The 19,474-nt window shown below is 37.6% G+C and overlaps 1 protein-coding gene and 1 long non-coding RNA gene across 3 annotated transcripts in view; one reads left to right on the top strand and one right to left on the bottom strand.

Moving 5' to 3' along the window:
- The window catches only part of slc4a3 (solute carrier family 4 member 3), a 72,534-nt gene that overhangs the window by 5,609 nt on the left and 47,451 nt on the right, over positions 1 to 19,474 (bottom strand). Inside the window, exons 8-23 of one of the 2 annotated variants that reach the window (XM_046843287.1) lie at positions 18,684 to 18,864; positions 17,505 to 17,640; positions 14,431 to 14,584; positions 13,469 to 13,571; positions 12,845 to 13,029; positions 10,302 to 10,524; positions 9,561 to 9,776; positions 8,921 to 9,069; positions 8,381 to 8,575; positions 7,367 to 7,579; positions 6,492 to 6,581; positions 4,136 to 4,302; positions 2,768 to 3,021; positions 2,436 to 2,605; positions 1,993 to 2,166; positions 372 to 485 (exon numbers count right to left, since the gene is read on the bottom strand). In XM_046843287.1, coding sequence (XP_046699243.1) covers positions 408 to 485; positions 1,993 to 2,166; positions 2,436 to 2,605; positions 2,768 to 3,021; positions 4,136 to 4,302; positions 6,492 to 6,581; positions 7,367 to 7,579; positions 8,381 to 8,575; positions 8,921 to 9,069; positions 9,561 to 9,776; positions 10,302 to 10,524; positions 12,845 to 13,029; positions 13,469 to 13,571; positions 14,431 to 14,584; positions 17,505 to 17,640; positions 18,684 to 18,864 — 2,688 coding nt within the window. In that variant the 3' untranslated portion in view covers positions 372 to 407. Of the gene's footprint in view, positions 486 to 1,992; positions 2,167 to 2,435; positions 2,606 to 2,767; positions 3,022 to 4,135; positions 4,303 to 6,491; positions 6,582 to 7,366; positions 7,580 to 8,380; positions 8,576 to 8,920; positions 9,070 to 9,560; positions 9,777 to 10,301; positions 10,525 to 12,844; positions 13,030 to 13,468; positions 13,572 to 14,430; positions 14,585 to 17,504; positions 17,641 to 18,683; positions 18,865 to 19,474 lie in introns of both variants that reach the window. The other variant, XM_046843280.1, reaches the window with a different exon arrangement.
- Positions 17,177 to 18,725, top strand: LOC124381570. The gene is made up of 3 exons (XR_006924872.1): positions 17,177 to 17,290; positions 18,474 to 18,520; positions 18,651 to 18,725. It is a non-coding gene; the product is annotated as an uncharacterized LOC124381570 (long non-coding RNA).

Below are 19,474 nucleotides of genomic sequence, written 5' to 3'. Positions count from 1 at the left end.
TTTCCCTGCTCTAATACAATAGATTCACTGTATCTGCTCATAAACATGCACTTCATGAGGTAAAACGGGTGTGTAAGTGCTGCTAAAACAGTAAAATCAACCAGTCCTGAATCAGGACAGTAAAACACTGGACATCATTAAGTTTCAGGGAGACCACTTATGAGAAACCAGAAGACCAATTTAAAAAATGTCTAATAAATAAATAAGAATAACCACCACAGAAAGGAATCTAAGAATCTATCCTGTGAATCTCTGGCATCAATATCTCCATTTTGCACAGCATAAGTACAATATCTGAATATACACACAACACATTTTTGAATGAGAGTAGATTATCTGAGTTCATCATCGTACATCATGGTGAGTGTCACCTTTCAGGCGGTTTATCCTGTGACCAGACACCGGGTCTACACAAGCATGTGAATCTCATTATACTCGTCACGACCATCTTCATCAAAATTGGGTGAATCCTCATCTGCGTCCAACTGTAGGAAAAAAATTATAAGCTCCTTTACATCCAATACATCATGTATGAGGATTTTCAATAGTTGTGGAAGTTACTTTCCTTTAAAATAACAAAGAACTGAGGTATGTTCAGGAAATCACAAAGGAGTCACGTGATCAGGCATAAAGTAAGAGAAATTCAATAGAATCTAAAAACATCCAAAAGAATCTAATTTAAGAAAGAATTTTACCACAATAATGAATGAAGATATAGAGCCCTTTAAATATAAAGCCCTCAATATTAACACATATTCAGACTTGGGTATAGAGAAAAGTTTGTGGACACCTGACCATATGATTCCTATGTGCTTTTGAACATCCCATTCCACATTTAGGTCCAGTTGCTTTTATAATAACCTCCACTTAATTTTGGAGTGTGCTTGTGAAGATTTGTGCTTATTCAGCCACAATGGCATAAGTACATTCAGGTTCTGAGGTAGGATGAGGAGGCCTGGGGTGCAGTCAGTGTTCCAATTTATTCCACAGGTGTTCAATATGGTTGAGTCAGAGATCTATTGCAGATCACACAAGATCATCCACTCCAACCCATCTGGGTTTTTGCGCAGGGGGTTTGTCATGCTGGAGCAGGATTGGGTATCCTAATACATCTATACAATTGTGTGCCTCCAACTTTGTGGTAATAACTTGGGAGAGAACCATATATAACTGGAAAAATCAGATTACGCAATTCAATTCTGTATTGTTAATGTGTTTAGAAAAGTAATATATTATATAGACAGAAAAAAGTATTACAATATATCACTTTTGAAAGCAAGGATAATGCTATGTATCTTCAGTTTGTATCTAAGAAAGATATGTATAATTAAAGGATATCAAATAAAAAAAAATGTCAAACTCATATAAATAAGAACATAGGATCATTTACATTAACATTGAATAGGTGTTTATTGCAGATACATATATTTCTGCATAATTCTCTTAAAATTTTTATGTGTGGGGGGAATGGAGCCTATTTTTTATCAAACGTTAAATCTGCTATATTGTTCTGTTAAATTACTAAAATAATGCCAATCTGCTCATGGTTTGAAGGATTAGCTGACTTGCTAATGGCCTGAAATGGCATTTCATAGTTTGTTTAGTGTATTTTACAGCTCCGAACATATCGTTTAGCATGACATTAATACGGCTAGTGACCTATCTTAAAAACATACTTGGTCCTGACTTTCTTCCTTTCTTTAAAAAAAAAAAGTACTAACTGTATCATAAAAAATGAAAACAAATGTTATAAGCATTTGGCCGGCTCTCGAAACCGGAAAATAAGCGAATATCTTATGTGAAAGACACAGATGTAAGACTTTACTGACTTTTAGAGTCAATATGTTACTTTACACAATATATTTTCCAAAGTGTTTCTGAGAATCTGTATTTTTTTCCAGCTCTGGAAATGACTAGCTTTTAGAATACATATTTTTAAAGACTTTATGGACCTGTACAAGAACTACAAGCTGATTTATTAGCGTGACTTACAGCTGCCAGCTCCCTCTCCTCAAAGATCCTTGTAAGGATGAGTCTTCGCAACGGCACGGTCATGATGAGGATGAAAGGGAAAGCCAGAGACGCCACAGTGGATTTCACCACCCACAAGAGCGCAATACATAACAGCTGGATTATAGTGAACATGTTCATACGCCATGTCTTCACCTAAGGAGATAAAAGTAACACCAGTTTTATTTATTTTATTCATTTTTAATCCCATATTACCCTAATCCTAACCCTAGTAAATGTTACCTGATGTAAATGTATTATCCTAAATAATCATCATCAATATTAATGATTAAATTGAAAGAATTAAAAAAGGAAAGTGAGGGTTTGGGCACCACCTAGTGGGGGCATCGTTATTAAATGATCAAATATTCCTCCAAGGAGCGGAAGTAATATGAAAAACTGTTTTCCAAATAATTTCTCCTTACTTTTGTAACAAAGTTGTGATCCGGATGGTGTTTTGCAGGAGTCACCATGAGTGTGATGCGCTCATAAAGCTGGATACCAGTCAGGGAGGTGATGCCCATGTACAGAAAAATACCAAAAAGCACAGCCAGTGGAATATGGCGCAGCACATCTGTCATCACAATGGACATCCCTGCAGGTTTCAGATATATGTACAGAAATTCGAAACAGTTACGCAAAGAAGCGTAAAACAGTGTAATACAATACAATGCCGCACAATGAAAAGAAAATACATTTAAATGTTTTTATTATTATTATTATTTTTTGTTACTTGTTAGGCTCTTACTACTCTTACCCACTAGTATGGCGACACACATCCCAGTCAGTCTCTGCTCTTTAACCTCCTGGATCATAGGCTTTTCTCCAGGAGCTGTTGCTTTGCTCATTACTGTCAAAGCATTGACATGGGTGACAGAGCGCACAGTGGCAGCTGTCAACCACGGCAGGCCGAAGAGTGGGCAGATAGCACCCAGAATCACAATCAGCAGCAGATCCAAGTGGAAACCTGAGCCCTTCAACAAGCGACGCTCTTTCTTATTTACTATCAGCCTAGAGAGAGAGAGAGAGAGAGAGAGAGAGAGAGAGAGAGAGAGAGGGCAGAAATCTGAGAATACAGTATACAGTTGTATATTTTAAGCTTTATATTTGCATTAAATATTCAATATCATAAATTGTAACTGTCAGTGCATGCATGTATTAATCAATGAAGTGTTTTCATATCCAATAACACTGATAAAATCCTCCTAAACAGCTCTTTTTATGGTAACTGCACTGACCACTTTATTTAGTGCATTAATAAGGTATCTAGCTACAGTGAGCCTGGACTTAATGGCATACTGCTATGGGAAAACCATCTACTGTTTAATGGAGTGGCCAGTGTAAACTTCATTATTAATCTTACAGTTGCATGACATACTTTTATACGAAATACTGACAAACTATCAAATATATGATCATAAATATATAAAATGACAGATTTAAGACATCACTGAAAGGGATATATTTGTTAAATTAAAAAAAAGGAAATAAAGGTTCATTGTCAAGGTTTCATATAAAAAAGATTATATCATGAAATATATTTGATTAATTCAATACAAAATATAATGCAAATCAACAGCAATAACAGCTCATTGAGGCTTTGTGTAAAAAAAACTTTGTAGCCTTTTTTTTGCCTTGAAAGTTTATATTTATTAGTGACTATATATCTGTCATCATTCAGAGCAGAACATCATTTTCAAACCACATGCATCATTCTTATGATCAACATCATAACATAGCACAACTATGGGACAATTGAATCACCGCAGAAGCAACAGAATTAATAAACTAGCGGCACAAGCCTCCACTACAGTGATCATTAGCAAGCAGCTCTTCACAAATTGAGTGAAAAGCTTTTAGTTTTACAGCTTTACCCATATGTTCATGTAAAAATAAACCAACTCATTAATAAATATTACTGATTTATGAATGATTTTTTTATTACAGCCCAGTAAAAACAATAGCTTTGAATGCTTTGTTGAACTCGGTTTGGACTGGAGCTGATTGTTATGGTTAGACTCGTGGAAACAAAATGACCTCGGTAAGAACAACATAATGTAAATCTTTTGTGTTAAAAGAAAAAGAAAACATAAACAACATGGCAAGGACATAAAGCCAAACTCACGTTGTGATCTGCGTCTCCATGAAGATGAGGATGAAGACGAGAAGGGCGGGAACCACGCAGGCTCCCATCATCCAAGTGGGGAAGGCCTGTTTGTCTCCAAACGGGCTGATGAACCAGCCTCGTTTGTCAGGAGATGTGACCGAGAAACCAGAGGGCACGTTCAGTTTCTGCAACCACAAAAACACTGTTGCTCAGATCCCAGGCCTCGCTGGTCACTGAGCCATGCCAAGCATTTAACCGCATTCTAATATGCACTCTGAAAGAAACCTGGCTTCAATTACAGGCAAGTATTTAATAAAAAGTATGAGCAAGCACAGAGAATCTGAACACACGCTGTAACTCAGTATAGATTATACTATCTATCTATCTATCTATCTATCTATCTATCTATCTATCTATCTATCTATCTATCTATCTATCTATCTATCTATCTATCTATCTATCTATCTATATACTGTATATACATATATACACACACACACACATATATATATATATATATATATATATATATATATATATATATATATATATATATATATATATATATATATATATATATATATATATATATATATATATATGTATATATATATATATGTATATATACAGTGATGAAAATAAGTATTTGAACACCCTGCTATTTTGCAAGTTCTCCCACTTAGAAATCATGGAGGGGTCTGTAAGAGACATAATCTAAAAAAAAAAATCCAGAAATCACAATATATGATTTTTAAACTATTTATTTGTATGATACAGCTGCAAATAAGTATTTGAACACCTGTCTATCAGCTAGAATTCTGACCCTCAAAGACCTGTTAGTCTGCCTTTAAAATGTCCACCTCCACTACATTTATTATCCTAAATTAGATGCACCTGTTTGAGGTCGTTAGCTGCATAAAGACACCTGTCCACCCCATACAATCAATAAGAATCCAACTACTAACATGGCCAAGACCAAAGAGCTGTCCAAAGACACTAGAGACAAAATTGTACACCTCCACAAGGCTGGAAAGGGCTACGGGGAAATTGCCAAGCAGCTTGGTGAAAAAAGGTCCACTGTTGGAGCGATCATTAGAAAATGAAAGAAGCTAAACATGACTGTCAATCTCCCTCGGACTGGGGCTCCATGCAAGATCTCACCTCGTGGGGTCTCAATGATCCTAAGGAAGGCGAGAAATCAGCCCAGAAGTACACGGGAGGAGCTGGTCAATGACCTGAAAAGAGCTGGGACCACCGTTTCCAAGGTTACTGTTGGTAATACACTAAGACATCATGGTTTGAAATCATGCATGGCATGGAATGTTCCCCTGCTCAAACCAGCACGTCCAGGCACGTCTTAAGTTTGCCAATGACCATTTGGATGATCCAGAGGAGTCATGGGAGAAAGTCATGTGGTCAGATGAGACCAAAATAGAACTTTTGGGTCATAATTCCACTAAACGTGTTTGGAGGAAGAAGAATGATGAGTACCATCCCAAGAACACCATCCCTACTGTGAAGCATGGGGGTGGTAGCATCATGCTTTGGGGGTGTTTTTCTGCACATGGGACAGGAGAGGATGACCGAGGCCATGTATTGCGAGATTTTGGGGAACAACCTCCCTCCCTCAGTTAGAGCATTGAAGATGGGTCGAGGCTGGGTCTTCCAACATGACAATGACCCGAAGCACACAGCCAGGATAACCAAGGAGTCTCTCTGTAAGAAGCATATCAAGGTTCTGGCGTGGCCTAGCCAGTCTTCAGACCTAAACCCAATAGAGAATCTTTGGAACGAGCTCAAACTCAGCGACAGGCAAGAAACCTGACTAATCTAGAGAAGATCTGTGTGGAGGAGTGGGCCAAAATCCCTCCTGCAGTGTGTGCAAACCTGGTGAAAAACTACAGGAAACATTTGACCTCTGTAATTGCAAACAAAGGCTACTGTACCAAATATTAACATTGACTTTCTCAGGTGTTCAAATACTTATTTGCAGCTGTATCATACAAATAAATAGTTAAAAATCATATATTGTGATTTCTGGATTTTTTTTTAGATTATGTCTCTCACAGTGGACATGCACCTACGATGACAATTTCAGACCCTTCATGATTTCTAAGTGGGAGAACTTGCAAAATAGCAGGGTGTTCAAATACTTATTTTCCTCACTGTATATATATATATATACATATATATATATATATATATATATATATATATATATATATATATATATATATATATATATATATATATACACACACACACACACACACACACACTATATATATATATATATATATATATATATATATATATATATATATATATATATATATATATATATATATATATATATACATATTAGTATAGATACCTGTGTGTAAGTGTCAGGGATGAGGAGGTCCACTATTACAGATAGAAGAATAGAGATGGGTATGCCAAAATCTCCAATAATTCTCCTGACCTTCAAACAATGAAACAGAGGAACAAAAAAGACTGCTCAAGTACCTTTAATCTTGTTTTGCATTACAGCAGAAGTACCCAGGATGCCCTAGTCAGGCAGGGTCAGTTCCAGGTCTGTTCCAAGCTAGAGGTTTTTTTTGGATATTCATTTGGGATGTAGCTAGGATTAAATTGACTGAGCATCACATCTTTCAGTCTTTTGGACTGAGGACCTAAAGGCTTTTATTAATTAGAATGCACAGATCACTTAAGCAACTAAGTAACATTAGTTTTTATACAGGAGTTTAGAACAGAAACATCATAACCAACTACTTTATAATCAACTACTTTTTGAGAATTTTGTTGTTGATGATGTTGCAAACAAAATTTGCTACTTTAAAAACTTTGTTAGAACAGATAAAAATCCCAACTTCACATAGTTTGCTTCACATAGACTGCAATAATATGCTTAATTAGCTAATCAGCTTCCCACATGCTATTGTGCTAGTAACCACATATTCAGCCCAGTTTCCAGGCAACCTAAACAATATACTGGGCAACGCATTGTTGTTATTTGCTTTGTGGTTTAGATAATGTGTATGCTTTGTACACTTACATATATACACACAACATATCCTAGTGTAACACTAGTGTAACTCTATTACTGTAGTAATGCAAGTACATTTCAATATAAGGACAAGTGCAACACAATCATATAAATCATAGCATATCAACACATCTTATTTTGGAAGAATAAATACACAATACAGCAGTAGTAACATAAGTGTTTTGGTGTGAATCTTTTACCTTGCCACCGAGGAAGCGACTGTTGCGGAACTTTCGAAGGAAAAAGGCCACAAAGAAGGTTCCCAGCATGAGCACAAGGGAGAGTAGGGCAGTGTTGGGCTGGTTAAGAATTAGACCCTCAGTTACAACATTGCTTTCTGATTCTGGTTGTCCATGCACAGGAGGGCCTGGAGAGACTGGATAGGTTTTCATCAGTGGGTGTTCCTGGAATATCTACAACCAAAATCATTGCTAAAGATTACTGGACTTTGTATAATAATCGAATCTAGATCTAGTAACACAATAGTACTTACATGTCACATGACTTTTGTCATGGTATCTAACTGTGTATAATATCAGGTCAACAAAAAACATGACAAAAATAACAGCAGCTTATAGAGTATAATTACTGCTAGTTTCATTGTTCATTGTACTGGTAGTTTTCACTTTACTAAACCTGTATACTGTAGTGATTTATAATCTGATGCCATGAAATGATGGGGACCTTTTGAGTTTGGTTGCTTTCAAGGTTTCTTCCTTAAGTCAACTCGAAGACAACCTTATGCTGCCAGTGTTAGCACTGAATTGCTTATTAGGAATCTAGAGCCAGATCATAGTTTATGACACACAGCTGTAGTTTATGACAATGTCTACAACTAAAAACACTCTATACAATATATCTATCAAGCACTTAATACAGTTTTTATTATTAGCCAAGTAAAACATTTAGTTTCGCAGTAATAAATTAGGAATGTTACATGCTCATTTATTAGAATGAGCAAATTAAAAATTCAGATTAGAATCTACAAACCATCACCAAACGATTCTGCCATTGACAGTGCAAATGCATTTAATTAGTGTCATATCCAAGTGTATCTGAATGCACTTACCATCTTAACCCACCCCAATTATTATTATTATTATTATTTTTACATGGGTACTTTTATCTCAAGTGTATCTTTCTTTCACAAAATATACCTATACCAATATAACAAGATTGTCTAGTTGTTGCGATTGTGTGCACTGGATTATCACCTTGAAGAGTTTGGAGAAGGTCTCACAAATAAAGATGAGGGAAATAAGGAAGGCAAAGATCTCCTGAGTGAAGGGCGAGATGTAGCGCACAAGGAAGCTGCCTTCCACCGCTACAATCACCAGCACAATGAAAATGAGCCAGAAGCCAATCCATACTCGACCTGTGAGGTACTCGAAGCCCTGCGCCTGGCAGAACTATTCCAGAAAACAGAGAAATGAATACTTTAGAGACAGTCTTATTAAGTGCAAGCTTAAATTCCAATACCTGAAAAACTATTCTGTATATTTTTATTGGTAGAACTGATTCTTTACTCAACTTTTCTTAGCCTTAAATAATAAATATTGGTCCTTGACCTTACATTTTTTGGATAAACCACAATAAATGAGTCAACATCATACCTAAAGTCTAAAAGATTACTGTAACAGTCACACATTTTGTATGAAGTAATATAATGAGCTAGGAAACTTTCACCACTCAGTAAGTCCTTGGTATTGAGCAGGTTGGTTTGGCTGTGGCTTTGTGGTTTAGTGGGAGTTTACCTTATAGAAGGCCTCCTCAAACACTAGAAGAGGCCCGGAAAAGCCAATAATGAGAAGTGGCTGTCCTGCCAGCAGGGAAAACAGCACCCCGACTGCTGATGTCGAGATAATGAGTTCAGACACTCCCATCATACCTTGAGTCTTCTCTCCTAAATAAACCAGAACATTGGTGTCTGAGCACATTTAATGGTAGCAGATCCAAAACAAAACTAAACTGTGATTGCGTATATAAACCTCATGCTCAATAATGTGAGCATTTGCTTTTATTCATTTTACAGGATTGGTTTCAATGAATCCAGAACCTGTCCCAAGAACACTGTGCATGACATGGGAATACAGCCTAAATACAAAACCAGTCCATTACAGTGCCCTATACTCACACAGTTACACGAATGGGCAATTTAGAAAAGCTAATACATATTCCAGCACGTTTATTGGAGGTTGACACTAAACCGAGCACCCAGAGTCAGGGAAACACAAGTTCAGGTTTTCTAGCAATTATTGGTATTACATTTAAGTTTTTTATTTTGATTATATTTGCCCATATTCTAGCTTTATTTTACTTTGTTACTCCTGATTAATATGTTAAAGAGTATAAATATGGTTAATAAAAGCTATCAATAACTAACATTTCCATTACCTAGCAGTCCCCCAAAAGTGATGGTTGGTGAAAGGGCAGCAAAGTAGATAAAAATGACAGCAGCAAAGCACTGCATATCCACCGCATCTTTCAGATCACTTATGTAGTGTGGGTAGCGGCGGCGAATATCATGGATCAGCCCCCCAAATGGGATCCCAGAGCGTTTCAGCGGATCCACCTCTAGTTCCTCATCCATCTGATCATCTTGATTGGGATCTGACAGAGGATACCATAAAACTCATCAGCTTATTACTCATGTCATGTGATTTGTTGAAATTGATGCACTATCGAAAGTACTAAAGTAGTAAAGATCATTCTACAGATTTATGATTTAGTTATTAATTGATGCCAATCCAGATTTTAAGTGCATTTTTTATGAAAAGAGAAATATTTCAGGTATTCAAAGATATTTCTCTAAAGAAAGCTGCCACAGATTACATAATTCCACAAACTTTATCTCAAGGCAGTCATGGGTTATATCCTAAATTACATGACAAGCAGCATGTTAGAACATTACTTTATATTTAACAAATTGTGTATATATTACAAAAGTCTATTTTTAACACCACACTTCATAGCTTCTCTTTATTGACAGCAGTTTACACCATAACTAAGTGTAATCTTGTGATTTACATTCACAGACTACTCCATTCAGTCTAGAAACCACCCATTGCATCAGCACCATGTCTACTTATGTTCAGAACATAAAACTTGTAGATAGTTACCACTAAAAAGACTCACATTTGGTCTCCTGATTAGGTCCCGCCACTCCACTCAGGCTTTTCTTATTCTCTCTCTCCTTGCGCTTGCGTAGCATCTGTTTCTGAAAGGAGGCCACTGTCTTTAGCAAGTCCTTGCCCTCTACGTCTGAGGGTGGAATCACAATGCTGCAGTCTAGGAACTCATTAATACCATTAAGCAGATCCTGACGGTCATCAGCAAAGTAGGCCACTTCATGGAAGTTCTGAGAAAGGCCAAGAGAAGCATTAAATATCCGTTTTAGTGATAATTAAAAAAGAAATTGTCCTTAACCATCATTTTCCATTCATTGTCCAATACTTAGCAGATTCACAGGTTGATGATTGCTGATGATTTAATGCAGACCTATCAATTTCTCTCAAATATATATTCAAATAGGGGCTTTTTCATAATTAACATCTTAAGCTGGAGGCTAAATTTCAAATGTCATGTCAATTAATATGTAAAGAAAGTTATCTGTATTTAGAGTTGGGTTCCACAGTTGTGGTTATATAGAACTGCCAGATAATGCTTCTGGATTACTACTGCTCTGTGCTTAAGCCAAAACAACAATCCAGCCAAAACAGCAGTCCAGTGTCAGAATACCATAAAACTGCGACAAGCTTATGGTGGTGCAGGAAAAACAAGAAATTCAATTAGGGTTGACACTCTAGGTTTAGAAATGACAACTAGTGGTTTATGCCTGCAGTCAGTGGTTCAGTGATTATTGCTTACTGGTCAAGCTAATCACAACATTTACAGTGGGGCAAAAAAGTATTTAGTCACCCACCAATTGTGCAAGTTCTCCCACTTAAAAAGATTAGAGAGGCCTGTAATTTTCATCATAGGTACACTTCAACTATGAAAAAAAAATCCAGAAAATCACATTGTCTGTTTTTCAAAGAATTTATTTGCAAATTATGGTGGAAAATAAGTATTTGGTCACCTACAAAATGCAAGATTTCTGACTCTCACAGACCTATAACTTCTTCTTTAAGAGGCTTCTCTGTCCTCCACTTGTTATCTGTATTAATGCCACCTGTTTGAACTCGTTATCAGTATAAAAGACACCTGTCCACAACCTCAAACAGTCAGACTCCAAACTCCACAATGGCCAAGACCAAAGAGCTGTCAAAGGGCACCAGAAACAAAATTGTAGACCTGCACCAGGCTGGGAAGACTGAATCTGCAATAGGCAAGCAGCTTGGTGTGAAGAAATCAACTGTGGGAGCAATTATTAGAAAATGGAAGACATACAAGACCACTGATAATCTCCCTCGATCTGGGGCTCCATGCAAGATCTCACCCTGTGGGGTCAAAAGGATCACAAGAATAGTGAGCAAAAATCCCAAAACCACACGGGGGGACCTAGTGAATGACCTGCAGAGAGCTGGGACCAAAGTAACAAAGGCTACCATCAGTAACACACTACGCTGCCAGGGACTCAAATCCTGCAGTGCTAGACGTGTCCCCTGCTTAAGCCAGTACATGTCCGGGCCCATCTGAAGTTTGCTAGAGAGCATTTGGATGATCCAGAAGAGGATTGGGAGAATGTCATATGGTCAGATGAAACCAAAAAGAACTTTTTGGTAAAAACTTAACTCAAGGGACCAGGACGACTGATCCGTGTTAAAGGAAAGAATGAATGGGGCCATGTTTCGTGAGATTTTGAGTGAAAACCTCCTTCCATCAGCAAGGGCATTGAAGAAACGTGGCTGGGTCTTTCAGCATGACAATGATCCCAAACACACCGCCCGGGCAACGAAAGAGAGGCTTCGTAAAAAGCATTTCAAGGTCCTGGAGTGGCCTAGTCAGTCTCCGGATCTCAACCCCATAGAAAATCTTTGGAGGGAGTTGAAAATCCGTGTTGCCCAGCGACAGCCCCAAATCATCACTGCTCTAGAGGAGATCTGAATGGACCAAACTACCAGCAACAGTGTGTAAAAACCTTGTGGAGACTTACAGAAAACATTTGATCTCTGTCATTGCCAACAAAGGGTCTATAACAAAGTATTGAGATGAACTTTTGTTATTGACCAAATACTTATTTTCCACCATAATTTGCTAATAAATTCTTTAAAAATCAAACAATGTGATTTTCTGGATTTTCTTTTCTCATTCTGTCTCTCATAGTTGAAGTGTACCTATGATGAAAATTACAGGCCTCTTTCATCTTTTTAACTTGCACAATAGGTGGCTTACTAAATACTTTTTTGCCCCAATGTATATGCACAATATTATTCTTCAAAATATACAGGGCAGATGTACTTTACAAAAATCTATTGCATGCCCAATGCGACTTTCAATGAAAAGCCTCTTTTCATACATTTTTTATGTCTGTTTCTGGGTAGTGGTTCTTTCTCTTTGCTAAGTTGCTGACTGTTCAAATTTTTATGTTCCTTAGAATAACATAAAAAAAAACTTGAATTGATCTGGCCATGTCTTAAATTCATTTGTATTTGCAGCTACTCAAAAATATTAGAAAAAGTTGTTTGAACACTCTATATGGTAGGTAGAAAAATTGGAATAATTGTCTGAAGACTAACTTTATCAGACATAAGTGTGGAGAAGGAACGTCCAATCTCGTGGTAGTCCATGTTACTCTGAGATGGGCCCAGAAGCACAAAAATGAAACGCACAGGAACTGGGACCTCCAGAACCGATTCCAGCAGAACTGCTTCGTTCAGGCGCACAAATGCCATTGCAGGCTGCTCCAGAAACTCCACACAGCCTACACACACACACACACACACACACACACACACACACACACACACACACACACACACACACACACACACACACACACACACACACACACACACACACACACACATCGTCTCACTATCTTTTGACATAATTACGAATGTAGCTGATTAATGCTATGACTGCATTTAAACCGTGTAATCCTCTCTCTCTCTCTCTCTCTCTCTCTCTCTCTCTCTCTCTCTCTCTCTCTCTCTCTGACAATTTCATTTTTAAATGTATGCAAGCATAAATGTTTTATTATATTCATTCTCAAAATCAGATGTGACAATATAGAATAGTATAATCCAGCAAGGTCACAATAAAGTGTTATTGGCAATCTATGATGTTATGACTTAACATAATCTTTGGCTTTGAGAACGAAACAAAAGAGGGAAAAAAAACTGACGCGATCCTTTGCTTACCCACTAAAACCACCGTGGCCTCAGCATCCTTGGGGATCTTTGCCAGCAGTTTCATAGATCTGGCTGCAGTGTGTGCCTCTGCAGGAACGGGGTGCAGGTTTTTCTTTCATTAACAGAAGAAAATAGTTAGTAAGCTATTACTGTTAAACACTGGCTGTGGTTAAAGTGTTTTGGCAGGCAGTGCACAAAAATGTCACTCGATGGCCGTATTATAGGCTACGCTTCCACATGTAAGTGTGTATATGTGTTTGTCACTGCTCTTTAGATTTTAATGAACCTTTTTTTTTGCCTGTCTTTAATCAAAGAGCCTAATGTACAGGACTAGGATAAAAAAAGACTTGCCAAATGGTCATTTTAAAGTCATTTAAACATTGCTTTTATGGGCTGAACATGCCAACATTTTGAGCCGGAGGAAACATTAAAAGCTTCACAGCTATTGTGTCAGAAGGCTTTAACAAGAAGCACCTGTGTACCTCCGAGTCATAAACGTGCTAATATAAATGCAGGCATTACTGGTCCTTCTAAAGGTGCAAGCACAGCATCACGTCACAGTGCATTTGCACAAACCTTCACGAAATTAGTGTATAAATAGAGCAATCTTCAAACTTCTCTGAAATAAAGCTACCTTTAGATTAATGACAGAGAAGAATCATTGAATGTTGTAATTAAGCGTTAGGATCAGTGCAAAAAAAAAAAAGTCTGATCCTCTAATGCAGCGCATAAATGTCATAACATGCGAGCAAAGAAAAAACATGCCACACAGAATTCATTCATTTTTATATGGATTGTAGAAGTTTTTTAATAAGAGATTTTTTTCTAGCTGTCATATCCTGTGTCTGATTGTTGCTTGTGGTAACTACTGAGCTGCCTTTTTAGTTAAGAGTCCTCTTGTAAAAGTTTCCTCCCACAGTGTAACTCCCCTGATTAAATAAAAGTTAAATACAAAAGCCATAAATAAACACCTCTTTGTCGTGCTCTGGTGATTTTGTGTCGTGATCCTGGGCCACTAGTGGCAGGCTCGTGTCACGAACATGGTTGTGATTATGGCGCAAGCTACCGAGGCTGGTGATCGAATGGTTTCGGTGGAAACGGCCATCCTTTTCATCATTTGGGTGACTGGAAAAAAGGAAGGTCACGTTAAAAAACAAAAAGTCATGATTTGCGCAATGCTTGCATATCCATGACAACCATAACATATTATTCTTTGTTTAATTTGAGAACATGTGTTCTGCCCCTGCAAGACAAAAGAACACTATATGCCCCTGTTCACGTTTATCTTGGTTTGCGAGTATTTATGATGGTTCCAGCTCCGGGTTCAATATTTGCAAACTAAACACAGAAACCCCACATTACATGATATGAAAATCCAAATTGCAAACCAAACCACATTTTCCATTCAAGCAGAGAAAATCCTGCCAAAGAAATCAGTAGGAATTGTAAGACACTACAAACGGATCACGTGGGCCCGATAACATCCGGGGCCAATTATACGGAATCTTTGGTCCACCATGACATATAAAAGTGCACAAAGGCATGTAAAGCATTATTATTTTTTAAAACAAATAATTCTAATTTGCCACATTGTCTGCATGTTTGGCAACTGATGTATCGGCTTTTCCATTTACAAGATGCCGGAATTGATGCTTCAGCTGGTGCTTCTTAAAATGCAAATCTAAAATTTGTTTTTAACTATTCCACAGCTCATTTGGTATGAAGGAAACAAACTTTTGCATTATCGTTAATTGGAAAATATTCATTATGAAGGTTTTGAGATTATAATGACCATTCATTGTTAAAGGTTTTCTAAAATAAATGTAGACAATATAACAAATAGAAAGCAGAGACACAGAGGATGGATTTCTTCTGTTTCCTCCCAAATCTCAAATACAGGCCAGTAAATACAAGTGCAATAGGAACCACCCCCAAAGGTTTATTTTTTTGCGGCTTGCAATGGACTGGTGTATTCTCTTCTCACAAAGTGCTTATTTACCCTGTCCAGGATACAGGGCTTACTGAAGATGAAGGAATAAATGAATAAATGACAGACACACGTTTTTTTAGTCATGTTGGTTTTTTCTTTGTGTGTAGCTTCTCAGACACTCGGTTAATGTTAGCAATAACAACGTAACTCCCACTTAAACATGATTCAAGCGCCAATAAAACAGTCCTAGAGTCCAGTTCAAAGTTGCTAAATGTATTCCAGCTGTTTTCAACAATAACCTTCAAAAAAATTCCTCTCAAAGTTAGTGTTTTGTTTATGAGCACCCATAAAAGTAACTTGAGCTGCTTGAGTTTTTGTCATGGTGATAATAATTCTGCCATTAATTCTTGGACATTGTCAGTTCTTGGTTCCAAAACAGCAGCATTTTTAGTGCTGAAACCAAATCTGGTTGCGAATTTTCTACTCTTCTGCAATTAAATAGTAAGTGTACAAGAATAGGCTTCTGGCACCTTGTCTGTGGGAAAAGGTCTAGCAGAGATGTGTGTTTTACCACTTGGTACACATATGCTGTCAACACAATGCCACAATGTCCAGGTAGTGATATCAGTGCTCTTGTTAGGTCTCAGCTTATCTGGGCATCTAAATGCCTCAAGCAGTGTTTTCTAAAATGCCTAAAATGCAAGTGAGGTGCATTTTGCTATAGCTGTACCAATAGTTTGTCAGTAACAAAGGAAACGGGGCTACAGTGATAGGCCAGTCAGTAAGCCTTATCAAGAATGATATTAAGCCTTATCATTAAGGCTTGCTAAGAAATTTTCTTTCTGTCAGTGCAAGAGTCTTTGCCCAGGGTCTCTGTGTGTGTGTGTGTGTGTGTGTGTGTGTGTGTGCGCCTGTGCCTGTGCGTGTGCGTGTTTTGTGTTTTATTACTGGCAATAGATCTACTCCAATAAATGGCTACAGGTGCTCCATCTGGCCCTAGACCACCTAGGGAGTTAAAGATATATTTATATCAGACCTGTAATGTCTGGGAGAAAAAAAAACATCCAGAGAAAAATCTAACCAGGCATCCTCAAAATAAATTTATCATAAAAACTACCTATAAAGTAGATATCTATAAGTATATATTTACAGAATTGATATCTAGGGTTTATCTATATATATATATATATATATATATATATATATATATATATAGAGAGAGAGAGAGAGAGAGAGAGAGAGAGAGAGAGAGAGAGAGATAGATAGATAGATAGATAGATAGATAGATAGATAGATAGATATACATACAAAACATTTGCCAAATCAAATATGCGGATCATAGATTTGTTAAACCGCATAACAGGCTTCTAAAACTGCTAGAATATAGGTGACTAGAATATAGTCCATAGAGTGTAAGCATGGAATGTTGCATTTTATTGACAGCTGCTGGAATGTGAGCTGAACCTCAACAAATATTACAAAAGGTATTTTAATAAAAATAAAATATAAAACACTTAAAGGATTACAGCTTTTATGAGAATTTGGACGAAAGCCTGCTAGTGTGTATAATTATAAACCCCAGGGCTTTACTGACAGCATACGGTCACAATATTAATGAAAAAATCGCAAAAACAATGTGTCATCTTATGGTTTTTCAGACATTTTAACCAAAACAATCTTTCATTAAGCTCATATGTGTGCTGTTTTCTAGTGTTTAGAAAAAAGAGGTCATTCTCTTGAAGGTTCACTGCTTCATCTGCAAAACATTAATTCTCTGTGGGTGAGACCATGCAATATTCATCACATTAGTCCTGAAGCAGGGTGCTGGCTGCACAGACCTCTCTGAACGGTCCTGATGCATGAGTTGAACCCGACACACAGTAAACTCGGCATGAAACACGGTAAGCACGCAAGCTACAGATACATTTTAACCTCACAGCTTTGGTTTTGCACTGTTTTTATAAGACAAAACAAGTAAAAGTTGCATAATCATGCTGAAAATATCAGGAAGCCAATACAGGCAGTGAGTTGGGCGAATGGCACAGAGCGTGAGGCTTACAACAGTGCTGGTCGATAACATCCATGTTTGCAATTATTGATGTTTGATTCTCTGACCTGTGTTTCAGCAGTAATGCACGTAGCACACTGGCACGGTCCTCAGCTCTGATCTGGTCAGAGATGATCATGGTTTCCACCAGCAAATGTGCAATTCCAGGAAGTGTGGTCTGGTCCAGATCTAACATTATGGCACCTGAATACATAAAATATCACTGTCATACTGATACCCAATATATGCAGATTGTAAATGTTTAAAGGGTTGCATCCTTTTTGTTCGGTAAGAAAACACAATATGAACACAGTAGAGCATTTTGAAATTGAAAGACTTTTGAAATCATGAATACTGGTGCCAATCTGCCTTAAGTATATGTGTAATAGTTTGCCCCACATCATTCTTGTGCCATTGAGATCCAGTAATATACTGCATTGCTCAACTGTAACAGTTTCACAATTCAACTGTATTAGATCTAAGATCTCCTGTCTAATATCACTATTTAGCCAAAAGTACATAGACATGCAACCATCATAATCATATATGCCTGTTGAACATCCTATTCACATCCACATTCTTCCTTTGCCTACTATAGCAGCCAACCAACTTCTCTGGGAAGGTCTATGCCAGGGGTCACCAACATGGTAGCCCGCAAGGACCACATGAGTAGCCTTTTCTAAAAACAGCTGTTTCCTACTTTGTTAAATCATTGTTGATAATTATTATGAGAAATCATGTATCAAACTGGTAGCCCTTTACATTAATCGGTACCCAAGAAGTAGCTCTCAGTTTCAAAAAGGTTGGTGACCCCTGGTCTATGCTATATTTTAGAATATGGCTGAGAGAGTTTTATGCTCAATCAGTTATGAGTCAAGTAGGGTAATCAGGTGGTGATGATGGGTGAGGAGCCCTGGTATGCAGTCTGCATACCATTTCGAAGGTTTTAAAGGTGTTCAGTGGTGTTAAGGTCAGGACACTGTTCTAGCCACACCAACCTTGGCAAACTGTCTTAATGGACCTTATTTTGTTTACAGCAGAACATCAGTCCAGCCTCCATCTGTATGGCAACAGTTTGGGAAAGGTCTGTATATTGGTTTGATAGTCACATGTCCACTTACATATTAGGCCATATAGTGTACTACAATAGCACAAACATGTAATGCACAGTGATATCTTTCATAACAGAAACATATACTGCCCACTGTATACAGGAACATATCATTGACACGGAGATGTCTACATACCATGCGTGATGGTCCTCCGGAGCTCAAGCAAGCTCCGAAAGGTCAGTGAGGCCACGTGAGGTTTTCCCCACCGTTCCGTATCTTCCTCAACATCCTCCTCAAACTTAATCCAGCGAGCCGTCTCTTTCCAGCGCATCTCCTGGTTTTTGTCCACAATCAGCTCATTTAACTCGACAAAGACCTAAATATGCCAGAGTCACATCATAAATGACTTTCACAAATTATAACCACCAACTAATTCTGCATTTCTTACTCACATTCTCCAGATATCTCATAAGGCAGTATGTACTGAATGCATTTTCACATTTCTCCCTGGTCATGCGCAGAACTTAATTAGGCATTTCATTTTCAGACAAGCATCAGGTCAGCACTCTTCAGTGAAATGCGGTCTGTTTGACCCCCAGAGAGAAGCCAGCTTCCTCTGGTTGAGCAGCTCACCACAGTTTGATGGGAAGTGTTGATGAATGAATAGTGTGGCAGACTGTGGGGTTAAATGAGGTTTAGCTTGTGACTAAAGGCACATTTTGTGTAATTAATCCATTTGTTAGATCTGAGTGAGTCAGAGACAATGTTGATGGGGTTACCACTTGTCCGAGTAAAACAAGATCAATAGGACCAGGCAAAGGCCAGGAAGCAGATGTTTGAGAGTTATAGTCTCTATTAACACAACAAAGTACAAATATTGATTTTGCTCCGATTTGAAGATAAAAAGGTAAAATCTCCATAGGGAAATAGATCAGTAGCACAGTACCTAGTGTATTACAGACATATTTATTACCTAGCCCTGGAAA

This window comes from Silurus meridionalis, chromosome 3 (genome assembly GCF_014805685.1).
Source record: "Silurus meridionalis isolate SWU-2019-XX chromosome 3, ASM1480568v1, whole genome shotgun sequence".
NCBI lineage: Eukaryota > Metazoa > Chordata > Actinopteri > Siluriformes > Siluridae > Silurus > Silurus meridionalis.
Note: the sequence above shows the minus strand (reverse complement) of the source record. Positions and strands in the feature narration are given on the sequence as shown.